Genomic DNA, 20,663 nt, shown 5'->3' with positions numbered 1-20,663 from the left:
AAAATATTTGAAGAATTAAAATTAAAAGTGACAATACAACAATAAATAATACACATTGAAAAAACAATACATAACGGGTTGAGTATCCCTTTTCTGAAGCTGCTTGAGATTGGAAGTGTTTTAGATTTCGGATTTTTTTTTGGATTTTGCAATATTTGCATAGACATAATGAGATATCTTGGGGACAGGACCTGAGTCTAAACCTGAAATTCATTTATGTTTCCTATATACCTTATACGCATAGCCTGAAGGTAATTTTGTACAATATTTTAAAATAATTTTGTGCATGAAACAAAATGTGTGTTATTTATGTGTGGAATTTTCTGCTTGTTGACATCATGTTGGCACACTAAACATTTTGGATTTGGGGGCATTTTGGATTTTGGATTTTCAGATTAGGGTTGCTTAACATATATAACAAATATTTACGTAGCATTTACATTGCATTGGGTATAAGTAATCTAGAGATGATTTAAAGTATACGGGAGGATGTTTGTAGGCTATAAACAAATACGCCATTTTATACAAGGGGCTTGAAAATCCTCAGATTTTGATGTGCTGGGGTTTGGTTGGGGGTGGGAGGGTGTGGTTCCTGGAACCAATGCCCTGTGGATACAAAGGATAACTGTATATGCATTTTGAGACTTATTTCAGTATGGTTCAGTTGTTCAACTATGTTTCAGTAGTTCAACAGTCATTTCTCAGCTGTGTTTCTTTTGAGCAGGCTACTGTTGTGTGGTGTGGATTAGACAAATCTACCTCCCCACGGCCTTTTTGGTTCCACATAGTATCCTAAGCACCATTTTAAAAAGAAGTTAATTGGTCTGGTTTTGTGTTATGAGATACTTTTTCAGAGTAGAAGTATTTTAGTTTCAAGGTATCAGAGTGTTGTGAGTGCTGGGCAATATTCTTTAGCCTAAGCTACTTCACAGCTCCTGTTGTCTAACATAGACCTGCTCCTTAAGATCACAGATTTCATTATGTTCCTACCCTCTTTGGGAACATGATTCATCATGGTCTCTTTTGGTAAAAGTGGATCAAGGTGATTCAGTCCAGCCCAATGATTTTGGTTTATTAATATGATCTCAGTATATTGAAGGCTTAGCAGCTCGGAGGATTGATGTTTACTAAGAGGTGTCAGGCTAGTTCACCAGCAGCTAGGTTAAATGATGTTTCAATTTCTTTTCCAGATATTTAATGCTACAAGGGAGTTGTCTAATACTGCTGCCTATCAGTCTGTCCGCATCCTCTCCGTCTCTCCCATTCAAGCAGAGCAGGAGCTGGAGGACCTTGTTGCGGTTGACTTGCAGTGGTCTAAGCCCACCTCAGGTATGTGACAGCTTGAACATGCTGTCTCTTATATAGTGGGTTAGTGCCCTAAGTGGATTCTGGAAGACTGAATTTGGTTCTTATATGTCTATTTATTATTACTCATGCCTTTTATTCCTTTCTTACTGACTCTTTATCCTTCCTGATGGTGACTATTTCAGGTTTCTTCCCAAGACTATCAACAAATCTTCCCTCTTGCTGTGGGGAAATGACTTCCTTCAACATCTTCAGTGAAAATATCGAGGCCCTTTGGCATGGGCTCTGCCAGCATCTCTCGCCAATGTCTTCACTCCAAATCCTCTCCTCTTTCTTCCCTTGTTTCTGTGTCTGTAGACAACTGACTGATCTCTTTTCAGGGCTAACTGTGATTTGGGTTCTCCTTTCTCCAGAGCCTTCTTTAATCCCTTAGACACTGTGGTTTTCCCTTCAGTCCATTCAGTGTGAGCTCTCCATTTCTTTTTTTTTTTTTTTTTTTTTTTTTTTTTGAGACAGAGTCTTAGTCTGTCACCCAGGCTGGAGTGCAGTGGTGAGATCTCAGCTCACCTGCAACCTCCACCTCCGGGGTTCAAGTGGTTTCCCTGTCTCAGCCTCCCCAGTAGCTGGGAGTACAGGTGTCCGCCACCACGCCCGGCTAAGTTTTGTATTTTTAGTACAGATGGGGTTTCACCATATTGGCCAGGCTGGTCTCGAACTCCTGACCTTGTGATCCACCCACCCCGGCCTCCCAAAGTGCTCGGATTACAGGCGTGAGCCACTGCACCCGGCCACTCTCCATTTCATGACTGCTTTGTGTCAGGATCTGTGCCAGGCCCCAGGAATACAGCAGTGACCAAACAGACACACAGTCCCTGCTCTCTGAGCTTAGCCTTTCTTTTATTCCCAAAACACGAAACAAAACAACAGTAAACATCGCAAACACCTTTCTCAGATGCTTCATCTTTCTCCTTTGCTTTGTTAAACCTTTCTAGAACATCTTCTGTTTTCATTCTTTTCACTCTCTTTCCCTGTGTTCACTCTTCAGCCCTTTGTCACCTGGCTTCTGCTTCCACCCAACAATTTGTTCACCTTGATGTTACTATCGTTCTTTTAATGAGAAAACTAGAGACCTCTGCCACATTCGGCACTGGGGACCGCCCCCTTTAGAAACTGCATGTCCCTCCTTGCTTGCCTGGTGCTTTCTTTTCCTAGTTCTCCTCCTCTGTTGTCTCTGTCCCTTTTTCTTTGCTTCTTCATTCCTTTCCCTCAGAGGTGGTCCCTGTGTTCCCCCTGGACTTTTTCTTTTTCTCCTGTGCATGCTTTCCTTGGTGCTCAGATGCTCCTACATTTACAAGTAGTAATTCACTTAACAAATATTTGAGTGCCTACTATGTGCTCAACACTGTTCTAAGTGCTGGGGATATCGTAGTGAGTAAAACAGGCCAGAATACCTGACCTCATGGAACTTACAGTGTAGTGTAAGGGAATGCTGAAAGTGAATCATAAAATAAGTAAATTATAGACAAAGTATCTGATGCTGTCCGGTCTTACACTATCTGAATTCTCTCTATAAAAGAGCTCAGGAACTGAATGGATTCGGGTAAATTTTTGGATGAATCCTTTGCTCTATGAACTCTTACTACATGGTTTCCAAAACTCAGGACTCAATCACATTTGGATAATGTATTATGCCTTGCTATCTGAACTTGTTTTCACTTTGTGAAATCAGAAACGGAATGAATAAATGTGGATATCACAGGATAGGTTAATGGGTGACATGTGCTAATGAGACAAAAACAAATAAATACGTGAGGGAAGGGAGGCAATAGGAAGTGTTTGTGCTGGGATGGGGAAAGGCAGCATTTCAGTAGCAGCCTGAGAGAGGCGAGGCAATGCAGATATCTAGGAAGGGCACAGAGGATCCATCTCTCCCACTTTGAGAATCTCTCCTGCCTGCTCTTCCCGTATTTTTTTTTTTTATTTTTTTTTGAGACGGAGTCTTGCTCTGTTGCCCGGGCTGGAGTGCAGTGGCCGGATCTCAGCTCACTGCAAGCTCCGCCTCCCGGGTTCACGCCATTCTCCTGCCTCAGCCTCCCGAGTAGCTGGGACTACAGGCGTCCGCCACCTCGCCCGGCTAGATTTTTGTATTTTTAGTAGAGACGGGGTTTCACCGTGTTAGCCAGGATGGTTTCGATCTCCTGACCTCGTGATCCGCCCGTCTCGGCCTCCCAAAGTGCTGGGATTACAGGCTTGAGCCACCGCGCCTGGCCTTTTTTTTTTTTTTTTTTTTTGACAGAGTCTCACTCTGTTACCCAGACTAGAGTGCAGTGATGTGATCTTGGCTCACTGCAACCTCCACCTCCCAGGTTCAAGTGATTCTTCTGCCTCAGCCTCCTGAGTAGCCGGGATTACAGGTGTGCCTCACCACACCCAGCTAATATTTGTAGTTTTAGTAGAGACGGGGTTTCACTATGTTGGCCAGGCTGGTCTGGAACTCCTAGCTTCAAGTGATCCATGATCTGCTTGCCTCAGACTCCCAAAGTGCTAGGATTACAGGCATGAGCCACTGCGCCCGGCCTCCCACCTCTTCTTCTGTTATCACATCACTGCTGCTGGGAAAGGTTTTCTGATTTTAAGGACTCTTGTAATTAGATTGGAGCCACCTAGATGAGCCAGGACACTCTCCGCATCTCAAGGTCCCTAACCTTAATCATGTCTACAAAGTGCCTTTCACCAGCGAGGTAACACAGCCACAGGTTCCAGGGATGAGTGTGTGGACGTCTTTGGGATCTATTATCTTTCCTACACCCCACATTCTTATTCTCAAACATTTTCAAGTGGGTTTCCATTTTCTTTACTCCAAGATATGACTCCAACCTCCTCTCCAGTCTTATCTTCCACTGTTCTCTTTTATAATCTCTGCTCCAGCCAAATACTCTCAGAATATTTCCTATTCTGTGTGCCTTGTCACGTATTTTTTCTTCTGCCTAGAGTGCCAGCTCTGTTTATTAAACTCCTGTTGATGGTTTAAGGCTTCCCCAGCTCTCTTCTTCCCTCTTGTTTACCGCTCCCCTCTACCTACTGTCAGTGAAACCACAGCCACCCTCAGTCAGTCAGCAAACACTGACTCTCCATCATGTCCTGGATGCTGGGGATACAGATGTGGATCAGGTGAAGTATCTGCTAATAGTGTAGTGAGCTAAGGGAAACACTGAGCAGATAGTTATTGCAAGGTCTAGTGATGGAGCGATGCACAGAGCATTGCGGAAGCGCGGTGCGGGGCGGGGAGGTCAGTCTTTATTAGGCCTTTTAGGGTCTGCCTCTCATTTGATAGTCTTTCTTTGTGTTAAAACTCTTTAATACTTGTTTGTACTTCTTGAGGCACTTACCATCTTTTGCCATATATTTTATTCAACTAAATACTTGTCTTATTCTTTTTTCTTTCTTTTTTTTTTTTTTTTGAGACAGTCTTGCCCTATCACCCAGGCTGGAATGCAGTGGCGCCATCTTGGCTCACTGCAAACTCTGCCTCCCAGGTTCAAGCGATTCTCCTGCCTCAGCCTCCTGAGTAGCTGGGATTACAGGCACGTGCCACCACACTCAGCTAATTTTTTTGTATTTTTAGTAGAGACGGGGTCTCACCATGTTGGTCAGGCTGGTCTCAAACTCCTGACTTTGTGATCCGCCTGTCTTAGCCTCCCAAAGTGCTGGGATTACAAGCATGAGCCACCATGCCCGGCCCTATTTGCCTTATTCTATCAACTATAAGACCTATGAGGAGAGGTTCCATGTATCTCCATATCACTTTCCTCACTGTCTCCCATCCATCTAGTAGTTCCTGACACATGGTAGGTGCTCAGTCCATTTTAATTCTTTTGGAATTGATTTGAATCCTCACTATTGCACTGTCTACTTTTGGAGTGCCAGAGGCTTAGCCATAGTCAGTCTTTAATAAACCTTGGGCTGAACTGATCCCATGCTTGTGTGTGTATGCATGCTCCCCTCTTCACCAGCTTTCTCCTAACATGAAATTGCTCACTCTTGCCTCTGTTGGTTACTGGGCAGTGTAATTGGATGAATGAGTTAGACTGTGCTGAGAATTTAAACGCTAGTTTTGGCTTCTGTTGCTTTCCCTTTGGGCCAAATTTCCCATCACTTATCTGTCCATGTTTTCTTTACCATAGCTAATTTTTTTTTGACTTTTATTTTTTATTTATTTTTTTTGAGACGGAGTTTTGCTCTTGTCACCCAGGCTAGAGTGCAATGGCATCATCATGGCTCACCGCAACCTCTGCCTTCCAGGTTCAAGTGATTCTCCTGCCTCAGCCTCCCGAGTAGCTGGGATTACAGTGCCCACCACCACGCCCAGCTAATTTTTGTATTTTTAGTAGAGATGGGATTTCACCATATTGGCTGGGCTGGTCTCGAACTCCTGACCTCAGATGATCCACCCGCCTCGTTCTCTCAAAGTGCTGGGATTATAGGTTTGAGCCACCGCGCCCAGCCTCTTTACCACAGCTATAAAATTGGGTATAAAGCCACCCAGAAAAAAAAAATACACATTTCTTCTTAAGTTGCCCCCTGCTTGCTTTTTCCCTTCCACAGAGCTCAGTGGAAATGAGTGGCTGAGTAAGAGGGGACACATAGAAGAGAGTAGCATGGGGACGTGATGGCCCTTCCCACCTCTCACCTATTTGAGGGAGAGCATTGATTATCCGAGAGTCTGTGGATCCTGTAAGTGATGGGAAGCACAGGGAAGCCTATTGCCTAGCCAAAGAGTTTTAACTTCCATGTTATGTAAGTGAATTATTTATACTCAGACTGAGAGCAAAATCGCTATCATATCTGCCTCTCTCCCAGGCAGAGAGTGCTATCTCCTTGTTATGAGAACAAGCGTTTCGAGCAACTGAAAAAACATGAAGACAGATAAAAGGAAACTATCACTAAGGTTACGGTTTTCTCCCTTGGAAAAGATTCTCCTTAGGGAAGGTTTGGAAGAGATAATAGTGTTCAGACCAGCATATTGGTCTTGATGCTGTATCTTCTCTGTGCCTCTCAATCTTGTCCTACTTCTGAAAGTCTTAGAAAAGAACAGAAGAATCACCTCTGCCCACGCTTCTAACCTAGACCCACCTAGCAGCTGCAGTTTGTATCCATTGACCTTTCTCTGGCTCTTTTCCTTTAACCATTTCTCTGAACAGAAAACTTAGGCCACGGATATTTCAAGTACATGTCAGCAGTGTGCTGGCTCTTTGGGCGTCACCTGTATGACACTCTGCAGTATCCCATCGGGCTGATCGCCTCCAGCTGGGGCGGGACACCCATTGAAGCCTGGTCATCTGGACGGTCACTGAAAGCCTGCGGGGTTCCTAAACAAGGGTAAGACAGCATTCTCCAGTCTGAGAAAGAGCCTACCAGGGAATTATGTAAGAGAGAGGGTCGTGGTCCTCTGTGGGGAGTTAAGTATATGTTGAATGTCCCCATATGTGTCGAATGTATGTAATTTATTCATGCACAGGGAAAGCATTATTCTCACTGTCATTGCCACCACAATCGTTTGAGAACATGTAAAAAAATTATCTTTTTCCCTAATAATAGTAATAGCTAGTGGTTACTGAAAGCTTTTTATATGCCAGACACTGTGCTAAGCACTTTATATATATTAATTATTAATATTTTGAATATATATTATTATATATTAATATAGTGAAGTATAGACATTAGAGACCATGGGCGAAGACACTAAATTTCAGAGAGATTTAGTAACTTGCTCATGGGCGTGACTAGTAAGTGGCAAGTCTGGCTTCAAGGTCTGTGCCCCTCACCATTGTGCTGTATTGCATAGAAGAATAAACAATCCAACGGGAAGAACAAATGTTGTAAACATGTACTCAAAGAAATGTATCAGTACACTGACTGTGGACACCCGCTTAGGGAAGGCTGGATCAGGAAGAATACTTGGGGAGGGAAAGGGCTAGCGAATACAAATCCTGATACTAACATCGATGTGGAGATGAGCAGCATGTGACCTGCTTTCCTGGACCATGTCTCATTCACGCTGGGAAGGCCTGTGGGAGGAGGATGGGCCTGAGCTCTTGGTATAGTTTGGGTAAAAGCTTGCCTGTGGGGGAGTGAAGATATTCAACTTGGAACAGGAAGAATGGCCTGCAGTAGAGTAGGAGTGAGCGTTAGACCAGCTCTCTGGGGGTGGAAGGGATAATCCTGAGGGTGTGGGGATGTGGGCTTCTCACACGCAGCAGCTACAGGATAAATTCATATAAATATTCCACAGAGAAATTTGAGAACGTGTTCAGAGCTTTAAAAAAGATGCCCTTTGCCACAGCAGTTTCATTTCTGGGAATTTATCTTATGGATATAGTTAAGCATATATGCAATGACTTAGCTATAAGGAAGAGAATCCTGGCATTGCTTATAAAAGCAAAAAGTTTAAAACAACCTAAATGTCTGTCCATTAAATGAAGGTTTATTTAATAAAAGTTAAGTAAATTTATTGCTCCCCCTCTCCATGGGAGATACTCAACAATAAAACACTCCTTCTCTGTGGCTTTAATTGCCTTAGAAATTACCTTTAATTACCATAGAGAGCTGACCAATACACTTATTTTGGGAATAACCTGGAGGTGAAATTCAGAGAATATTCACATGTTTTCAAGAGAAAGAGTTTCCATTCAATTTTAATTCTGTGTTGCTTTCATCAGAAGTTTGCCACAAGCGAAAGTGGATAGATGCCCAATGAGGGACCCTTATGTGATCCATCACTGGCTCTCTGGTGACACTTGTGCATCGTGTGATTTCAGGTCCGTTCCATATAATTCCATAACTGGTCCCAGTAAGCACTCTGTCCTGTGGAATGCCATGATCCATCCACTGCGCAATATGACTCTGAAAGGGGTGGTGTGGTACCAGGGTAAGTGTTCAGTGTACTCTTTCTCCATTGTATCAGGTAGCATTTGCTGTGTAACACAGCACCCTAGAACGTAGTGGCTTAAAGCAACAATCACTTTATAATTTTACTCAGCTCACTGCTCTGCGGGTTAGCAGGTAGTTTTTATGTCTGGGCTGCTTCAGCTAATTCCTGCTTGGACCTCTAATGTGTCTTTGCCCACCTGGTAGATTGTCTGGTGACTGGATGACCTAGGGTGGTCTCTCCCTAGATGTATTGTCTGGGGGCTGTGGCAACATCGTTCTGAGGTGGCCTCTTATCCTTTAGCAAGCCAGTATAGACTCATTTGTTATTTATATTATAGTCTCAGGATTCCAGGGTCATCAGGAGAGGGCAGAGCCCCAACTTGAAGTACTTTTCAAGCCTCTGCTTGTATCACATTTGCTGATGCCCCATTGGCTGGAAAAAGGCCAGTCCAGAGAGACCGTGGGAAGACCACTACCTCAGGGCATGGATAGAGGGAGGAGAGTAATGTGCGGTCATTTTTGCAGTCTACTCCAAACTCCCCTTACAATGTGGACTGTTTTTAGGGGAGTCCAATGTAAATTATAACACGGACCTGTACAATTGCACATTCCCTGCACTCATCGAAGACTGGCGTGAAACCTTCCACCGTGGTTCCCAGGGGCAGACAGAGCGCTTCTTCCCGTTTGGATTTGTCCAGGTACGATGTGGGTAAAGCTTCTCTGTCCGTGTCAACACCTGTTCCTGTGTTGAGAGGAAGACGTTTATGGGCACTGGTGTGGGGATGTGCTATCTAGATCTCTTTTCCTTCATTTTCCTTCTCTTTTCCTTCATCTTCCTTTTTCGCCCTCATAACGTGCTGGTCAAGAACTGAATGTAAGGCTTACTTCATCGCAGTTCACTGATAGGACAATTAAATCTTCAAAACAGTTGATAAGTAACTAATATTTCTTATTAAAAAAGGATTACAGTTTCATTGAGGAAATATTAAAAAGATAAGCAAAAAAGAAGCTAAAAACATTGATAATGTTTCAATCCAGAAATAAGCAGCTCTCTTCTGCTCATTAATTTTTGAAATAGATCTGTACTATATCTTGCATTTTTCTCTTTAAGTAATATTTCAATTAGAGATAAGTAGTAAACACTTTTTTCATGTCAATAAATATTAATCTTCGATGCAGTTTGTAATGATTGTAGAGTCTGAAATATGGTTATATTGTAGTTTATTTAACTAGCTCTCTATAGATTGGGCATTTAGGTTATTTTAAACATTTTGCTTTAATAAACTTCGGCATGTTTATTTTCCTTGTTGCTCATTGCATATATGCTTGATTATTTCCGTAAGGTAAATACCAGAAATGAAATTTCTGGGTCAAAAGGTACACCTTGATAAGGCTTTGAACATGTCCCCAGATTTCTCTGTAGAAATTCATGAATTTGTATGAATTGACACTCTTAGCAACTGTCTGTGAGAATGTCCACTTCCCCAGCCCTTCCCAGCTTGGTGTTATCCCTTCCACTCGCTGGGATCCACCGTGCTGTCTCACTCCCAGGCCGTTGCCTTGCTCCTTACCTTCCATACTTTCCTAGTTAACTTCAATCATCCTTTAGGTCTCAGCCTGCATATTAGTTAGGAAGCCTTCTGTGACTATCCAGAGTCTGGGTGAGATGTCCCCTTTCTCTCTACTTGCCCTTTTTATTTGCATGAGGTTGCCTGTGTGACCACATTTTCCCGGGTCACACTTATATCCCTAGTACGCGTGTAGTTGATTGGCACTCATTAAATAGCGGCTTAACATGTGAATGAAAAAAGATAGCAAGAGAAACCATACATTTAATTAGAGATAACTAGTCAGAAAGATTCTGCTTTCAGCCTTGCATAAAAAGAATAAACATATTTGACCAAGAACATGTGCCTAGCCTGCACATGTTCATATGACCTAAACTTTTTAGCAGGGTGGTAGTGCTGGTTTTTCTAGAACATAAGAAATCAAACAAGTAAGGTGATATAAAAACAATGCCCATCTTACAACATGACAACAGAGTAGGCTTTACTGTGTAAATGGGCCATCCATGGTCCCAGACACCTACCTCTGCACGCGCCACAGATGCCTTCTCGCCATCCTCCCAACTCCCCTACCTTGTCCTTTTCACTGTACCTTTTTTTGAATATTTGTATAGACCTTTTCACTTAAAATACCTTTATGATTATTTTCTTTCTTCTTTCCTACATTTATCCTGACTTTGAAATGAGATTATTCTGCTCATTATTTTCAAAGTAGCAGCTCCTGTCACCAGTTCTGCATCCCTGTTGGTGGAAACTACACTTGGGCCTTGGAAGTACTTTTTTCTCCCTTGGCCTGTGCATGTGGTGATTTGAGTATAACTTTAGCCAACTCAAACCAAAAGTATGTGTCGAATGCTTATTATATGCTGTGAATCTTGTGAGGTGCTAGAAATATAGCAATCAGGCCGGGTGTGGTGGCTCATGCTTGTAATCCCAGCACTCTGGGAGGCTGAGGCAAGCGGATCACCTGAGATCGGGAGTTTGAGACCAGCCTGACCAACATGGAGAAGCCCCGTCTCTACTAAAAATACAAAATTAGTCGGGCGTGCTGGCACATCCCTGTAATCCCAGCTACTCTGGAGGCTGAGGCAGGAGAATCACTTGAACCCGAGAGGCGGAGGTTGTGGTGAGCAATGCACTCCAGCCTGGGCAATAAGAGCAAAACTCCGTCTCAAAAAAAAAGAAAGAAAGAAAAAAGAAATACAGCAATCGGAAAGACCTGGTCCTTGTACTTATGCCTTACAATTTAGTGAAAGTCCCTTAATCTCCAGGCTTTCACTTTATTATCACCAACAAAAACATGCTGGTTACTAGTGGAAGTCTGGAAATATAAACATATCCCTTCGAAGGGAAATACCCAGCATGACAACATAATGGTTTGGACTGAGTCTGCGCGAGACTAAACTGCATTCAGATGCTAGCTTTGACACTTCTGGAGCTACGTGATTTTGAACACGATATTGAACTTTTGTTATTTTAAATATTGAGTGAGTTCATCCATGTAAAGCCTGGAACATACCAGATAATGTTAGTGTTGAATGTTGTTGATAGAGAAATCAGAAGATCTGGAGGGACAGTTGGTCTGTAAGGAAAGAGGAACTGGCTTCATAGAAGTGCTAAGAGTGAAATGATGGTTGCAGTGACTAGAGTACAGCTAGAGATGGAGGATGTGAGCTCCATGGAGAGACCAGGGCTGGACACGTGTATCCCAGACTGGTTAGTAGAAAGGCCACCTGGAACCTGAGAGAGAGAACAGGAGGCTAGGGGCTGGAGTCCCAGGGAGTGTTGTTTTTAAACAGGGATTTGGAGGAACCGTTGAACATACCACAAACTGCAGCATGTTATTTGTGAACGTGGCCAGCTTTATATTCTTTGGCTGGTCTACACCTTTATTAGCCACAGTATTTCTACCACCCACTGTGGGAGACCGATTAGTGTGCCCCACTGTATCTCAGGTTAGGAAAACCGGAATATTTCATTTGGGTGTGGAGTACGCCGGTGCCCCCATGTGGCGAGTTTATAGTAGTGCAGTCAATGAAAGAGGGAATTGCTGTAAGAATTCTCAGCAAACTGCCATTTTGAGAAAATTCCCTTGGCTTGAGGGGCTGTTATTAGCATTGCTCCCTGTTGAGCTTCAGGCTAGTTTTTTACCACAGACTCTTTCCTGTGACTTGTTACTGTGATCTTCATTATGACCCTGGCTGGTGCACGTGGTTCCACTTTGTCTTCTGGGTGTCGTGTGGAAGAAGTAGGGTGACTTAATAGATTTTTTATTCCCATTTTCTAGTCTTCATGAGATTCCACTGTGAGGCTTCAGTGGCACCTTTTATCATTTCCTATGTTAAAGCTGATTTGCCTAAGAGAATTTTAATAGCAGAATTGGAAATGGCCTATTAGTTACATATCATATCCAAGGCTCCTTTCTGTTATTATTGCAACCTCTCCGTGTTCTCCTGATGATTTTCTCATCTTTCTGGAGCAACTCAGAGAGCAGAAAATATCCTCGATTCAAAGTTGCATTTGGCCACATTCGTAGGGATGATGTCAGGTATTTTCTGGGCTGTGTGAGTAATAAGGCTGGGTGGAACAGTCTGTGTAAAATGCAGTCCTCTGATGGGGTCAGACATTTTGAAATGGAGTCAAAAAAAACAATGTTGTTGCTGGCCCAGACTGCTTCCCAGTTTGTGGTTTGACTTACAGTTAGATCATGGTTTGTAAAAGAGAGATAATAGGTTGATGCCTCTCATTGGCTGAAACTGGTGCTAAGAATAAGATGCTATCTAAATCAAAGGACAGGGTGATCTGAGTAAACATCAGAAAAAGAAGGAAGAAATAGTTGGACTGCATGTATCATAGTAATAGTAAAGATTTTTTCTGGGAGCCTCTGTGTTTTGCAGGAGTAGGAGTATATCAACTTTCCGTTTAGATGAAAACAAATCCCGTTAACTCACTCTGCATTCAGAATCTGACCACTTCTCACTACCTTTACTCTTCCTACGCTAGTCTAAGCCACCATCATCTCTCCCTTGAATTAGTGCCTCCTAACTGGTCTTCTTCCTGCTTCTACCTTTTTTTCTCCTCCTCCTTTAGGATATTCTCAATATATCAAAGTGACCCTTTGAAGCGTAAGTCAGGTTGGAAGGCTCCAGTGGGTCTCCATGTGCTGAGGTCAGCAAGGCCATACGTGACGTGCCCCCTGCCTGCATTACCCGCCGACCTCACCTCCTAATGCTCTCTGCCTTGCGTGCGCCGCTCCAGCCACACTGGCTGCCTTACTTCTCTTTAAGCACGCTAGGCATACCACCGTCCTGGGGCCTGCCATTTTCTTTTCCATTCTGCCTGGAAAGTTCTTTCCCCGCTATTGTAGTTTTCTATTGCTGAGCAAGAAATGACTGCATATTTTGCAGCTTAAAACAATACAACACACATTTATTATCTCAGTTTCTGTGGGTGAGATATCCGGGCCTGCATGGCTCAGCTGGATCTTCTGCTGAGGGTGGAAGTGAAGGTGTCAGACAGAGCTGGGGTCTCATCTGAGGCTTGGAGTTCTCCTCCAAGCTCATGTGGTTGTCAGCATAATTCACCTCCTTGAAGCTGCAGAACTCCTGGCAGCTTACTTCTTGATGCCAGCAGGGGAGGGGGCTGGCTTCTAGACCCCCTTTGAAAGGACTCACCTGATTAGGTCTGGCTCACCATGGTACTCTCCCTTTTGATGAATGTGAAGTCAGCTGACTGGGGACCTTACTTGTAACATCTACAAAACCCCCCATATCCCATTACCTTTGCCATAGCCTATTAGTTAGAATCAAGTTACGAGTTCCCCCTACCACAGAGAAGAGAGGACAGTATAAGGATGTGGCTCCCTGTGGGTCATCTGCCTAACATACCCGGATATCCTCATAACTTCTCGCATCTCCTTCTAGTCTTTGTTCAACTCTGACACTCTCTCCTCCTTCCCTATTGTATTTTTCTCCAGTGCACTTGTCACTTTCTCTTAGGATATGTAGTTTACAGATCTATCTTGTTATTCGATATCTCTCTGCACTAGAGTATAAGAATGGGAAGGGATTCTTGTGTTTTGTTCACTGCTCTATCTCCTAGGCCGGTATTAGTGCATGACACAGAGTAGGTGCTCAGTAAATATTTGTTAAAAGCATGAATAAATAAATGAGCTGACTGATAATGCATGAGCTGTGGATCCTTCACAGGCTCTTTCTGGAACAATTATTATTCCCCAGATATTCTGGTGCTACTTGGATGCCTGAGATGCCACACAGTTAATTCAGATGCTGTGGCTTCCAAATGATGGATTTTACCCTTTCTCTTGTGCCTCACATCCAGTTGGTTGACTGGTTTTGTCAGTTATTATTATTTCTCATCATCCCATTCCACTACTATCTCTGTAGATTAGACCTTTGTTTTTGTGTCTAGAATATTATAATAGCTGCTTAACTAATCAGTCTCTCTGTGTTAAGTCCTTTATTCTGTTTTTTTTTTTTTTTTTTTGAGATGGAGTCTCACCTTCTTGCCCAGGCTGGAGTGCAGTGGCACAATCTTGGCTCACTGCAACCTCTACCTCCCAGGTTCAAGTGATTCTCCTGCCTCAGCCTCCCAAGTAGCTGGGATTACATGCATTTGCCACCACTCCCAGCTAATTTTTTGTATTTTTAATAGAGATGAGGTTTCACCATGTTAGCCAGGCTGGTCTTGAACTCCTGCCCTCAGGTGATCCACCTGCCTCGGCCTCCCAAAGTGGTGGGATTATAAGCGTGAGCCGCCATGCCCGGCCTTATTTTGTTTTTTGTCAGAATCATTTGTATGATCACTAGAACAATCTTTTGAAATGGTCCTTTGATCATGTCAATAATTTCCGTGGCTCTGTAATTTCCTAATTGAGGTGAAATTCATATAACATGCAATTGACCATTTAAAAGTGTTGAGTTCAGTAGCATTTTAGCACATTCACAATGTTTGCTGCTGTCACCTCAACAGTAGTTCCTTATTGCTTAATACGAAAGTATCAACTATACAAACACTTGCCTTGCTGTCTTTCCAACTTTGTCTTTCCTTCACAAATCCTGCAGTCCAGCTGGATTGCCCTTCTCTCAGAACGACCATTCTCCTCCCCACCTTTGCATCTTACATGCTTCTAACATGTGAAGTGTGAGCAGTAGTGCCTGGAGTGACTCCTCATATTTTTGGTGCCCATTTAATTTGTTTTTATGGATTCTGAGGCCATGTTTTCCTATAATAATAATCTTTGCCTGTTCTAAATGTTTAGTACTTGCTGTCTGTGGCACTGATTTAACATTTAATCCATACTATTTTATATGTTTATGAAACATAAACCCATTAAACCCTTATGTTTATTTCTTATGTGTAGGTCTGTCCTCCTCAACAAAGCTGTAAAGTACTTGTACCAGTTAGCTACTGCTGTGTAACAAACTACCTCAAAACCCCCTGGCCTCAAATAGCCTTTCTTGTATAGGTAGCTCTTGTTTGGGGAGCTGGGGTTTGGGTGATTTGGCTAAGCTGCAGATCTTTAGGCTCTTTCAGACTGCTGTGGGTCAGCAGGGGAGCTCTTGTCCTTCTCCAGAAGCTCTTGTCCTTCTCCAGGGAGCAGCAGGCTAGCCCAGGCACGTCCTTCTTATGGCAATAGCAGCAGTGCAGTGAGCAAGTGAAGCCATGTGGGGTCTCTTGAGGCCTAGGCTAGGAAGTGACACACCATAATTTCTGCTTCTGTCTATTGGTCAAAGCAAACCACATGGCTGAGCTTAGAATCAAGGGTTGGGAAACATACTTGTCCTGTTAACAGGAGGAACTGCAAAGCCACGTGGCAAGAGGGTGTGGATACAGGAAGGAGTGAAGAATTGGGGTCTTGGATGCAGTTTAGCACGTGCTCAAGGGTAGATTTTTCTGTGCTTCCCTACAGTGCCTAGCCCTGTCTTGCATACAGATGTATCAGTTATCTATTGCTTTGTAACAAGCTATCCCAAAACGTAGGGGCTTAAACCATCAGCCATATTTTTTTGCTCATGATTCCTTGGGTTGGCCAGGGTGAGGCTCACCTGGGATGGCTCACTTCTACCCTGTGTGATACCAGCTAGGTTTGCTTATGTGGCTGCAATTTGAACTGGAGGATCTAGAAATCCATATGACTGGCCCCTTATCTGTGATTTGCTGGAACACTAGAGGCTGTCTTTCTATGATCTTTCAATTTCCAGGGCCCCTCTCACTCCATAATCTCTCCAGCAGGGTAACTGGACAGTGTTTACATGACCAGCTCAGGGTTTCAAGAGAATGAAATCAGAAGGCAAGGCCTCATAAGGCCAAGACTCAGGAGCTGTACAACATCATTTCTCCTGCATTCTGTGGGTCAAAGCAAATCCCAGGTTCAAAGGGAAGAGAAACAGACCCCGCTGCTGAGGTGTGGCAAAGTTGCATTGCAAGAGGGCACATGGGATGAGAGGGACTGTTGCAGCTGTCTGTGGAAAGACACTGCCACAACAGTAAGAATTTCAGTAAATACCCGTTGAACGAGCATTTAAATGCAATGAGAGAAGCAGAAGCGGAGTCTGCCAGTGAAAAAGACTCCAGTTTGGGATTCTGATGCAATAAAATTAACAATGTCTCTGCTTTCTAGTTATCTTCAGATTTGTCTAAGAGCTCAGACGATGGATTTCCCCAGATCCGTTGGCATCAAACAGCAGACTTTGGCTATGTCCCCAACCCAAAGATGCCCAATACTTTCATGGCTGTAGCTATGGACCTCTGCGATAGAGACTCGCCTTTTGGCAGGTATGATTGCTTCTTGGGCTTTGCATGAACAGTGTGTGTTCTTTGTAGTCTTTCACTCTGATATTCACAGGTGAGGGGCAGATTAGACTGAGGATTGGCACTTAGAATCACGTATGCTGGGATGTGCTGCAGATTTTTGCTGCAGTAACAACAACAAACATCTCAGTTCTTTGATGCACCAAAAGTTTATTTCTTGCTGTCTATCTGAAAAGAAGGTCAACAGAGACTTTGCTCACTGTAATCATTCACAGACCCAGAGCAATAGAGGCTCCAAGTTGACCTGTGCTTCCACAGTCATCTTAAAGTCTCATACTGGCAATTCAGTGCTTCCACACAAGTCATTTCTGCTCACATTGCACCGGCCGAATCAAGTCATAAGGCTGTGGCTAACTTCAGTGACAGCAGAAATGGAATTCCAGCACTCCTCTGGCCGCAGAGGAGGAATACTGGGGTATCTGTGATCAGCCCCAGGGAACACCACACAGTAACTGTAGGATGTGAGGGGATTTCACATAGGAAATAGACTCCAACACACAGTGTCTGGATTATAGGAGGAACTTGATTTATTGAATAAATGCATAAAAGCTCTAGGGGACCAAATAATGAACAGTTTATTCAGAAGAAACCTGACTTTTAGTCGTTAGGAACAATCTTACGAGTTAGCTCTCTTAGGTTAGTTCTGGTGTCTTTCCTTCCTCCATGTCTCCCTCCCTCCTCCCATCCCTCCCTTTATTCCTTCCTTCCAAGCCATCTATTGTTTCAAGGTTTCCAACCCATAGAAGGCCCAGAGCTCCATCTATGGCTACCATTCACCATTTCCCTTAAGCTGACTAGCCACTGATCATGGAGTTCAGTCAGCTTTATTCTTACTTTCATAAAGGGTGCTTTGTATAATCCTCCTTTTTTAAAAAAATGTGGTTATTGTTGAGTTTAAACCCAAAGTTCTCTACTGGTTCCTCATCCTGTAGCATCCACCCGCGAGATAAACAGACGGTGGCTTATCGGCTGCACCTGGGGGCCCGTGCTCTAGCTTATGGTGAGAAGAACTTGACCTTTGAAGGACCGCTACCTGAGACGGTAGAACTCTTGGCTCACGAGGGGCTGCTCAATCTCACATATTACCAGCAAATCCAGGTGCAGAAAAGGGACAACAAGATATTTGAGGTGAGAAGAACAGCAGAATAAACAGGGGTTCATTTTGTGGTGGAGTCAGGATTTCCTCCACACTGAGGCCGTCTCTTTTGTTATAACATTATGATGCGGCAGGTCTTGGTTGGTTGGGGCTGAGCTTATTTCAGAGCCGCAAATAAACAGCTGTTAATTCATTAGCTTAGAGGCACTCTTGACAGACAGGACAATCAAGAAAGGGAAAACAAGTCCATATTAAAATGGACTGTAAAAATTTTTAATTTCCTTTTAAATGTTTTCTCCCAGAGCAACCATCTTTGCTAGGGCAGGGCCTGCAGCTTTATTTGTACGTTACCTGTTGAAAGATCCTTGCTCCAGAAGATTCACTTCATCCTTGGGTGTATTTTTTGTTATACTCTCCTAAATCCTGACATTCTCTGAGTTGAGGTTCTCCTTTGAGAGGCTTATTCTTAGGTATTTGTAACTTAGTGTGACTTATATAATGAGACTCCTTCTAATACCTAGCAGGGGTCATTCTGCTGTGGAATTGGGGCCATTGACGACAGAGGTTATTTAGGAGTCTCTGATAGTTGAGGGTGGGGAGTGGAGGCATTCCTATGTGGAACATTTAAATGAGTGACTTTGGGAATCCTGAGGCCTTAGGTTGGGAAGGGGTGTGTGAAAAGAATGCACTGGAGAAGAGAAAAGAATATTAAAAGCAAACTTTTTTTTTTTTTTTTTTTGAGATGGAGTCTCGCTCTGTCGCCCAGGCTGGAGTGCAGTGGCCGGATCTCAGCTCACTGCAAGCTCTGCCTCCCGGGTTTACGCCATTCTCCTGCCTCAGCCTCCCGAGCAGCTGGGACTACAGGCGCCCGCCACCTCGCCCGGCTAGTTTTTTGTATTTTTTTTTAGTAGAGACGGGGTTTCACCGTGTTAGCCAGGATGGTCTCGAACTCCTGACCTCATGATCCGCCCGTCTCGACCTCCCAAAGTGCTGGGATTACAGGCTTGAGCCACCGCGCCCGGCCTAAAAGCAAACTTTTAACTACACAGGAGGTTATCTAGGGCTGCTGTTTCTGAAGTCCTAACTACGGTATCCACCTACCTCAGATGCTTGGTTGGCGCTTACCCCACTTAGCTTCTTTCCACACTGGGTTCCAGGTGAATTGAGAAGTCTGCATTCTGAGCTCTCCTCTTTTAGTCAGTTGCTGGTGGTCTGTCCATCATCTGTTCCAGGACAGAATTGAACCTTTGGGTTCTGGATAATTTGTATTCCCGTTTCTGGATTGCCTTCTGGCTTGAGAAAGGCTTCGTATCTAGAGTTCCTTTATGCCCCTTCTTCATTCTGCAGCTCCTTTGGGAGTGCCACAGAGCAGCAGCAGCAGCAGTTAGGCCACTCTGTTCACTTAAATTCCCGCCTGCCTTGCTGTTTGGCAAGAGGGATCACCCAAAGAATGTTCAGGGGAGCCTTCCCTAAATGCCTCATGTGATCATGCTCGTCTCCCTCAGCAAATGTTTTATTTATTAAAATTATTTATTTAATCACATGAACATGTATTATCAACCTGTGGCTGTACTGACTAGATCCAAAGTGGGCTCAGGTTTCTTCTGCTTACTGTAGGAGTAGGTCCTTGGTGATGAGTGTCTCCTTTCCTCCCATCCATTCTGTCTGAAAGAGCAGTGCCGTTTCTTAGAAGACCCTTCTGACCTAATCATTCGTATTTTATGGCTCTCTTATTAGATCTCCTGTTGCAGTGACCATCGATGCAAGTGGCTTCCAGCTTCCATGAACACCTTCTCTACCCAGTCCCTGACCCTGGCGACTGATTCTTGTCACGGCACCGTGGTTGCTCTCCGCTATGCTTGGACCACGTGGCCTTGTGAATATAAGCAGTGTCCCCTATACCACCCCAGCAGTGCCCTGCCAGCCCCTCCCTTCATTGCTTTCATTACAGACCAGGGTTCCGGACATCAGAGCAATGTTGCTAAATGACTGTTTCAATATGATCAGAACTTAGATATCAGGATGGGTCCTTCAGATTTTAGCATTTAGGAGTTTCAATAATAACCATTGCTTTTAAAGGAAATTAATAGAAAGCCTCATCGAATGGCTTCCAGCTAGCACATGACTGTTTCTATATTCTGATGAGCCCAGGCTGGTAGGTAACTTGAAATGCTTGCTTTTTTTGTCCCCTAGTTAGTCCAAGGGTCTGTATTGGACTAATTCTGAACTACAGACAAATTGGATCTCAATGTCATTCACTTCCCTCATATTAATGGGAGTGAAATACCTAATACTTTTGCTCCTTGTTATCCAGAGTTGTGGGATCTCAGGATTGGAAGATTTTAAAGGCCGCATAGGCCAGCTAGTGTTCATGTGTGGTTTTTTTTGAGACAGAGTCTCGCTCTGTCGCCCAGGCTGGAGTGCAGTGGCCAGATCTCAGCTCACTACAAGCTCCGCCTCCTGGGTTTACGCCATTCTCCTGCCTCAGCCCCCGAGTAGCTGGGACTCAGCCCCCGAGTAGCTGGGACTACAGGCGCCTGCCACCTCGCCCTCATGTGTTCTTTACAAAATTTCTGACAGGTGGTTACTGAATCTCTGTATGAACTTTCCATTAAAACTTTCCAAGTTTTTCCTTATGTGGAACTGAACTCTGTCTCCTGTGAAACTTTACTACTATCAGAGTCTTTCAGATAATTGAAGACAGATCTCTTTGTATTCTCTTCAAGGCCAAACCAATTCTGTTCCTTCAATGTAAATAATGATAATATGAATGTTTAAGAAATAAGAAACATGTACAGGCACTTTGGGAGGTGCTAAGTGACTGCCCTAAGGAGTGAAAAGCAAGGACCAGGTGGGAGTAGCCCAGGGAAGGCACCTGGGCTGCCAGGAACAGGAGGGACAGGAAACTTTGGCTTAGGAAAACATGAGCATAG

The 20,663-nt window shown here is 43.8% G+C and overlaps 1 protein-coding gene across 2 annotated transcripts in view; it reads left to right on the top strand.

The window, feature by feature from the left end:
• SIAE (sialic acid acetylesterase) overlaps positions 1-20,071 on the top strand; it is a 44,696-nt gene extending 24,625 nt beyond the window's left edge. The window contains exons 4-10 of one of the 2 annotated variants that reach the window (XM_011934574.1): positions 1,191-1,329; positions 6,507-6,684; positions 8,124-8,233; positions 8,800-8,933; positions 16,444-16,598; positions 17,567-17,762; positions 19,468-20,071. In XM_011934574.1, the coding sequence (XP_011789964.1) occupies positions 1,191-1,329; positions 6,507-6,684; positions 8,124-8,233; positions 8,800-8,933; positions 16,444-16,598; positions 17,567-17,762; positions 19,468-19,719 (1,164 nt within the window). In that variant the 3' untranslated portion in view covers positions 19,720-20,071. The remainder of the gene's footprint in view (positions 1-1,190; positions 1,330-6,506; positions 6,685-8,123; positions 8,234-8,799; positions 8,934-16,443; positions 16,599-17,566; positions 17,763-19,467) is intronic. The other variant, XM_011934575.1, reaches the window with a different exon arrangement.
• Positions 20,072-20,663: the final 592 nt, after the last annotated feature.

This window comes from Colobus angolensis, unplaced genomic scaffold (genome assembly GCF_000951035.1).
Source record: "Colobus angolensis palliatus isolate OR3802 unplaced genomic scaffold, Cang.pa_1.0 Scaffold137, whole genome shotgun sequence".
Classification (NCBI taxonomy): Eukaryota; Metazoa; Chordata; class Mammalia; order Primates; family Cercopithecidae; genus Colobus; species Colobus angolensis.
The sequence above is the reverse complement of the archived record's forward strand: the minus strand, read 5'-3'. Positions and strand labels throughout refer to the sequence as shown.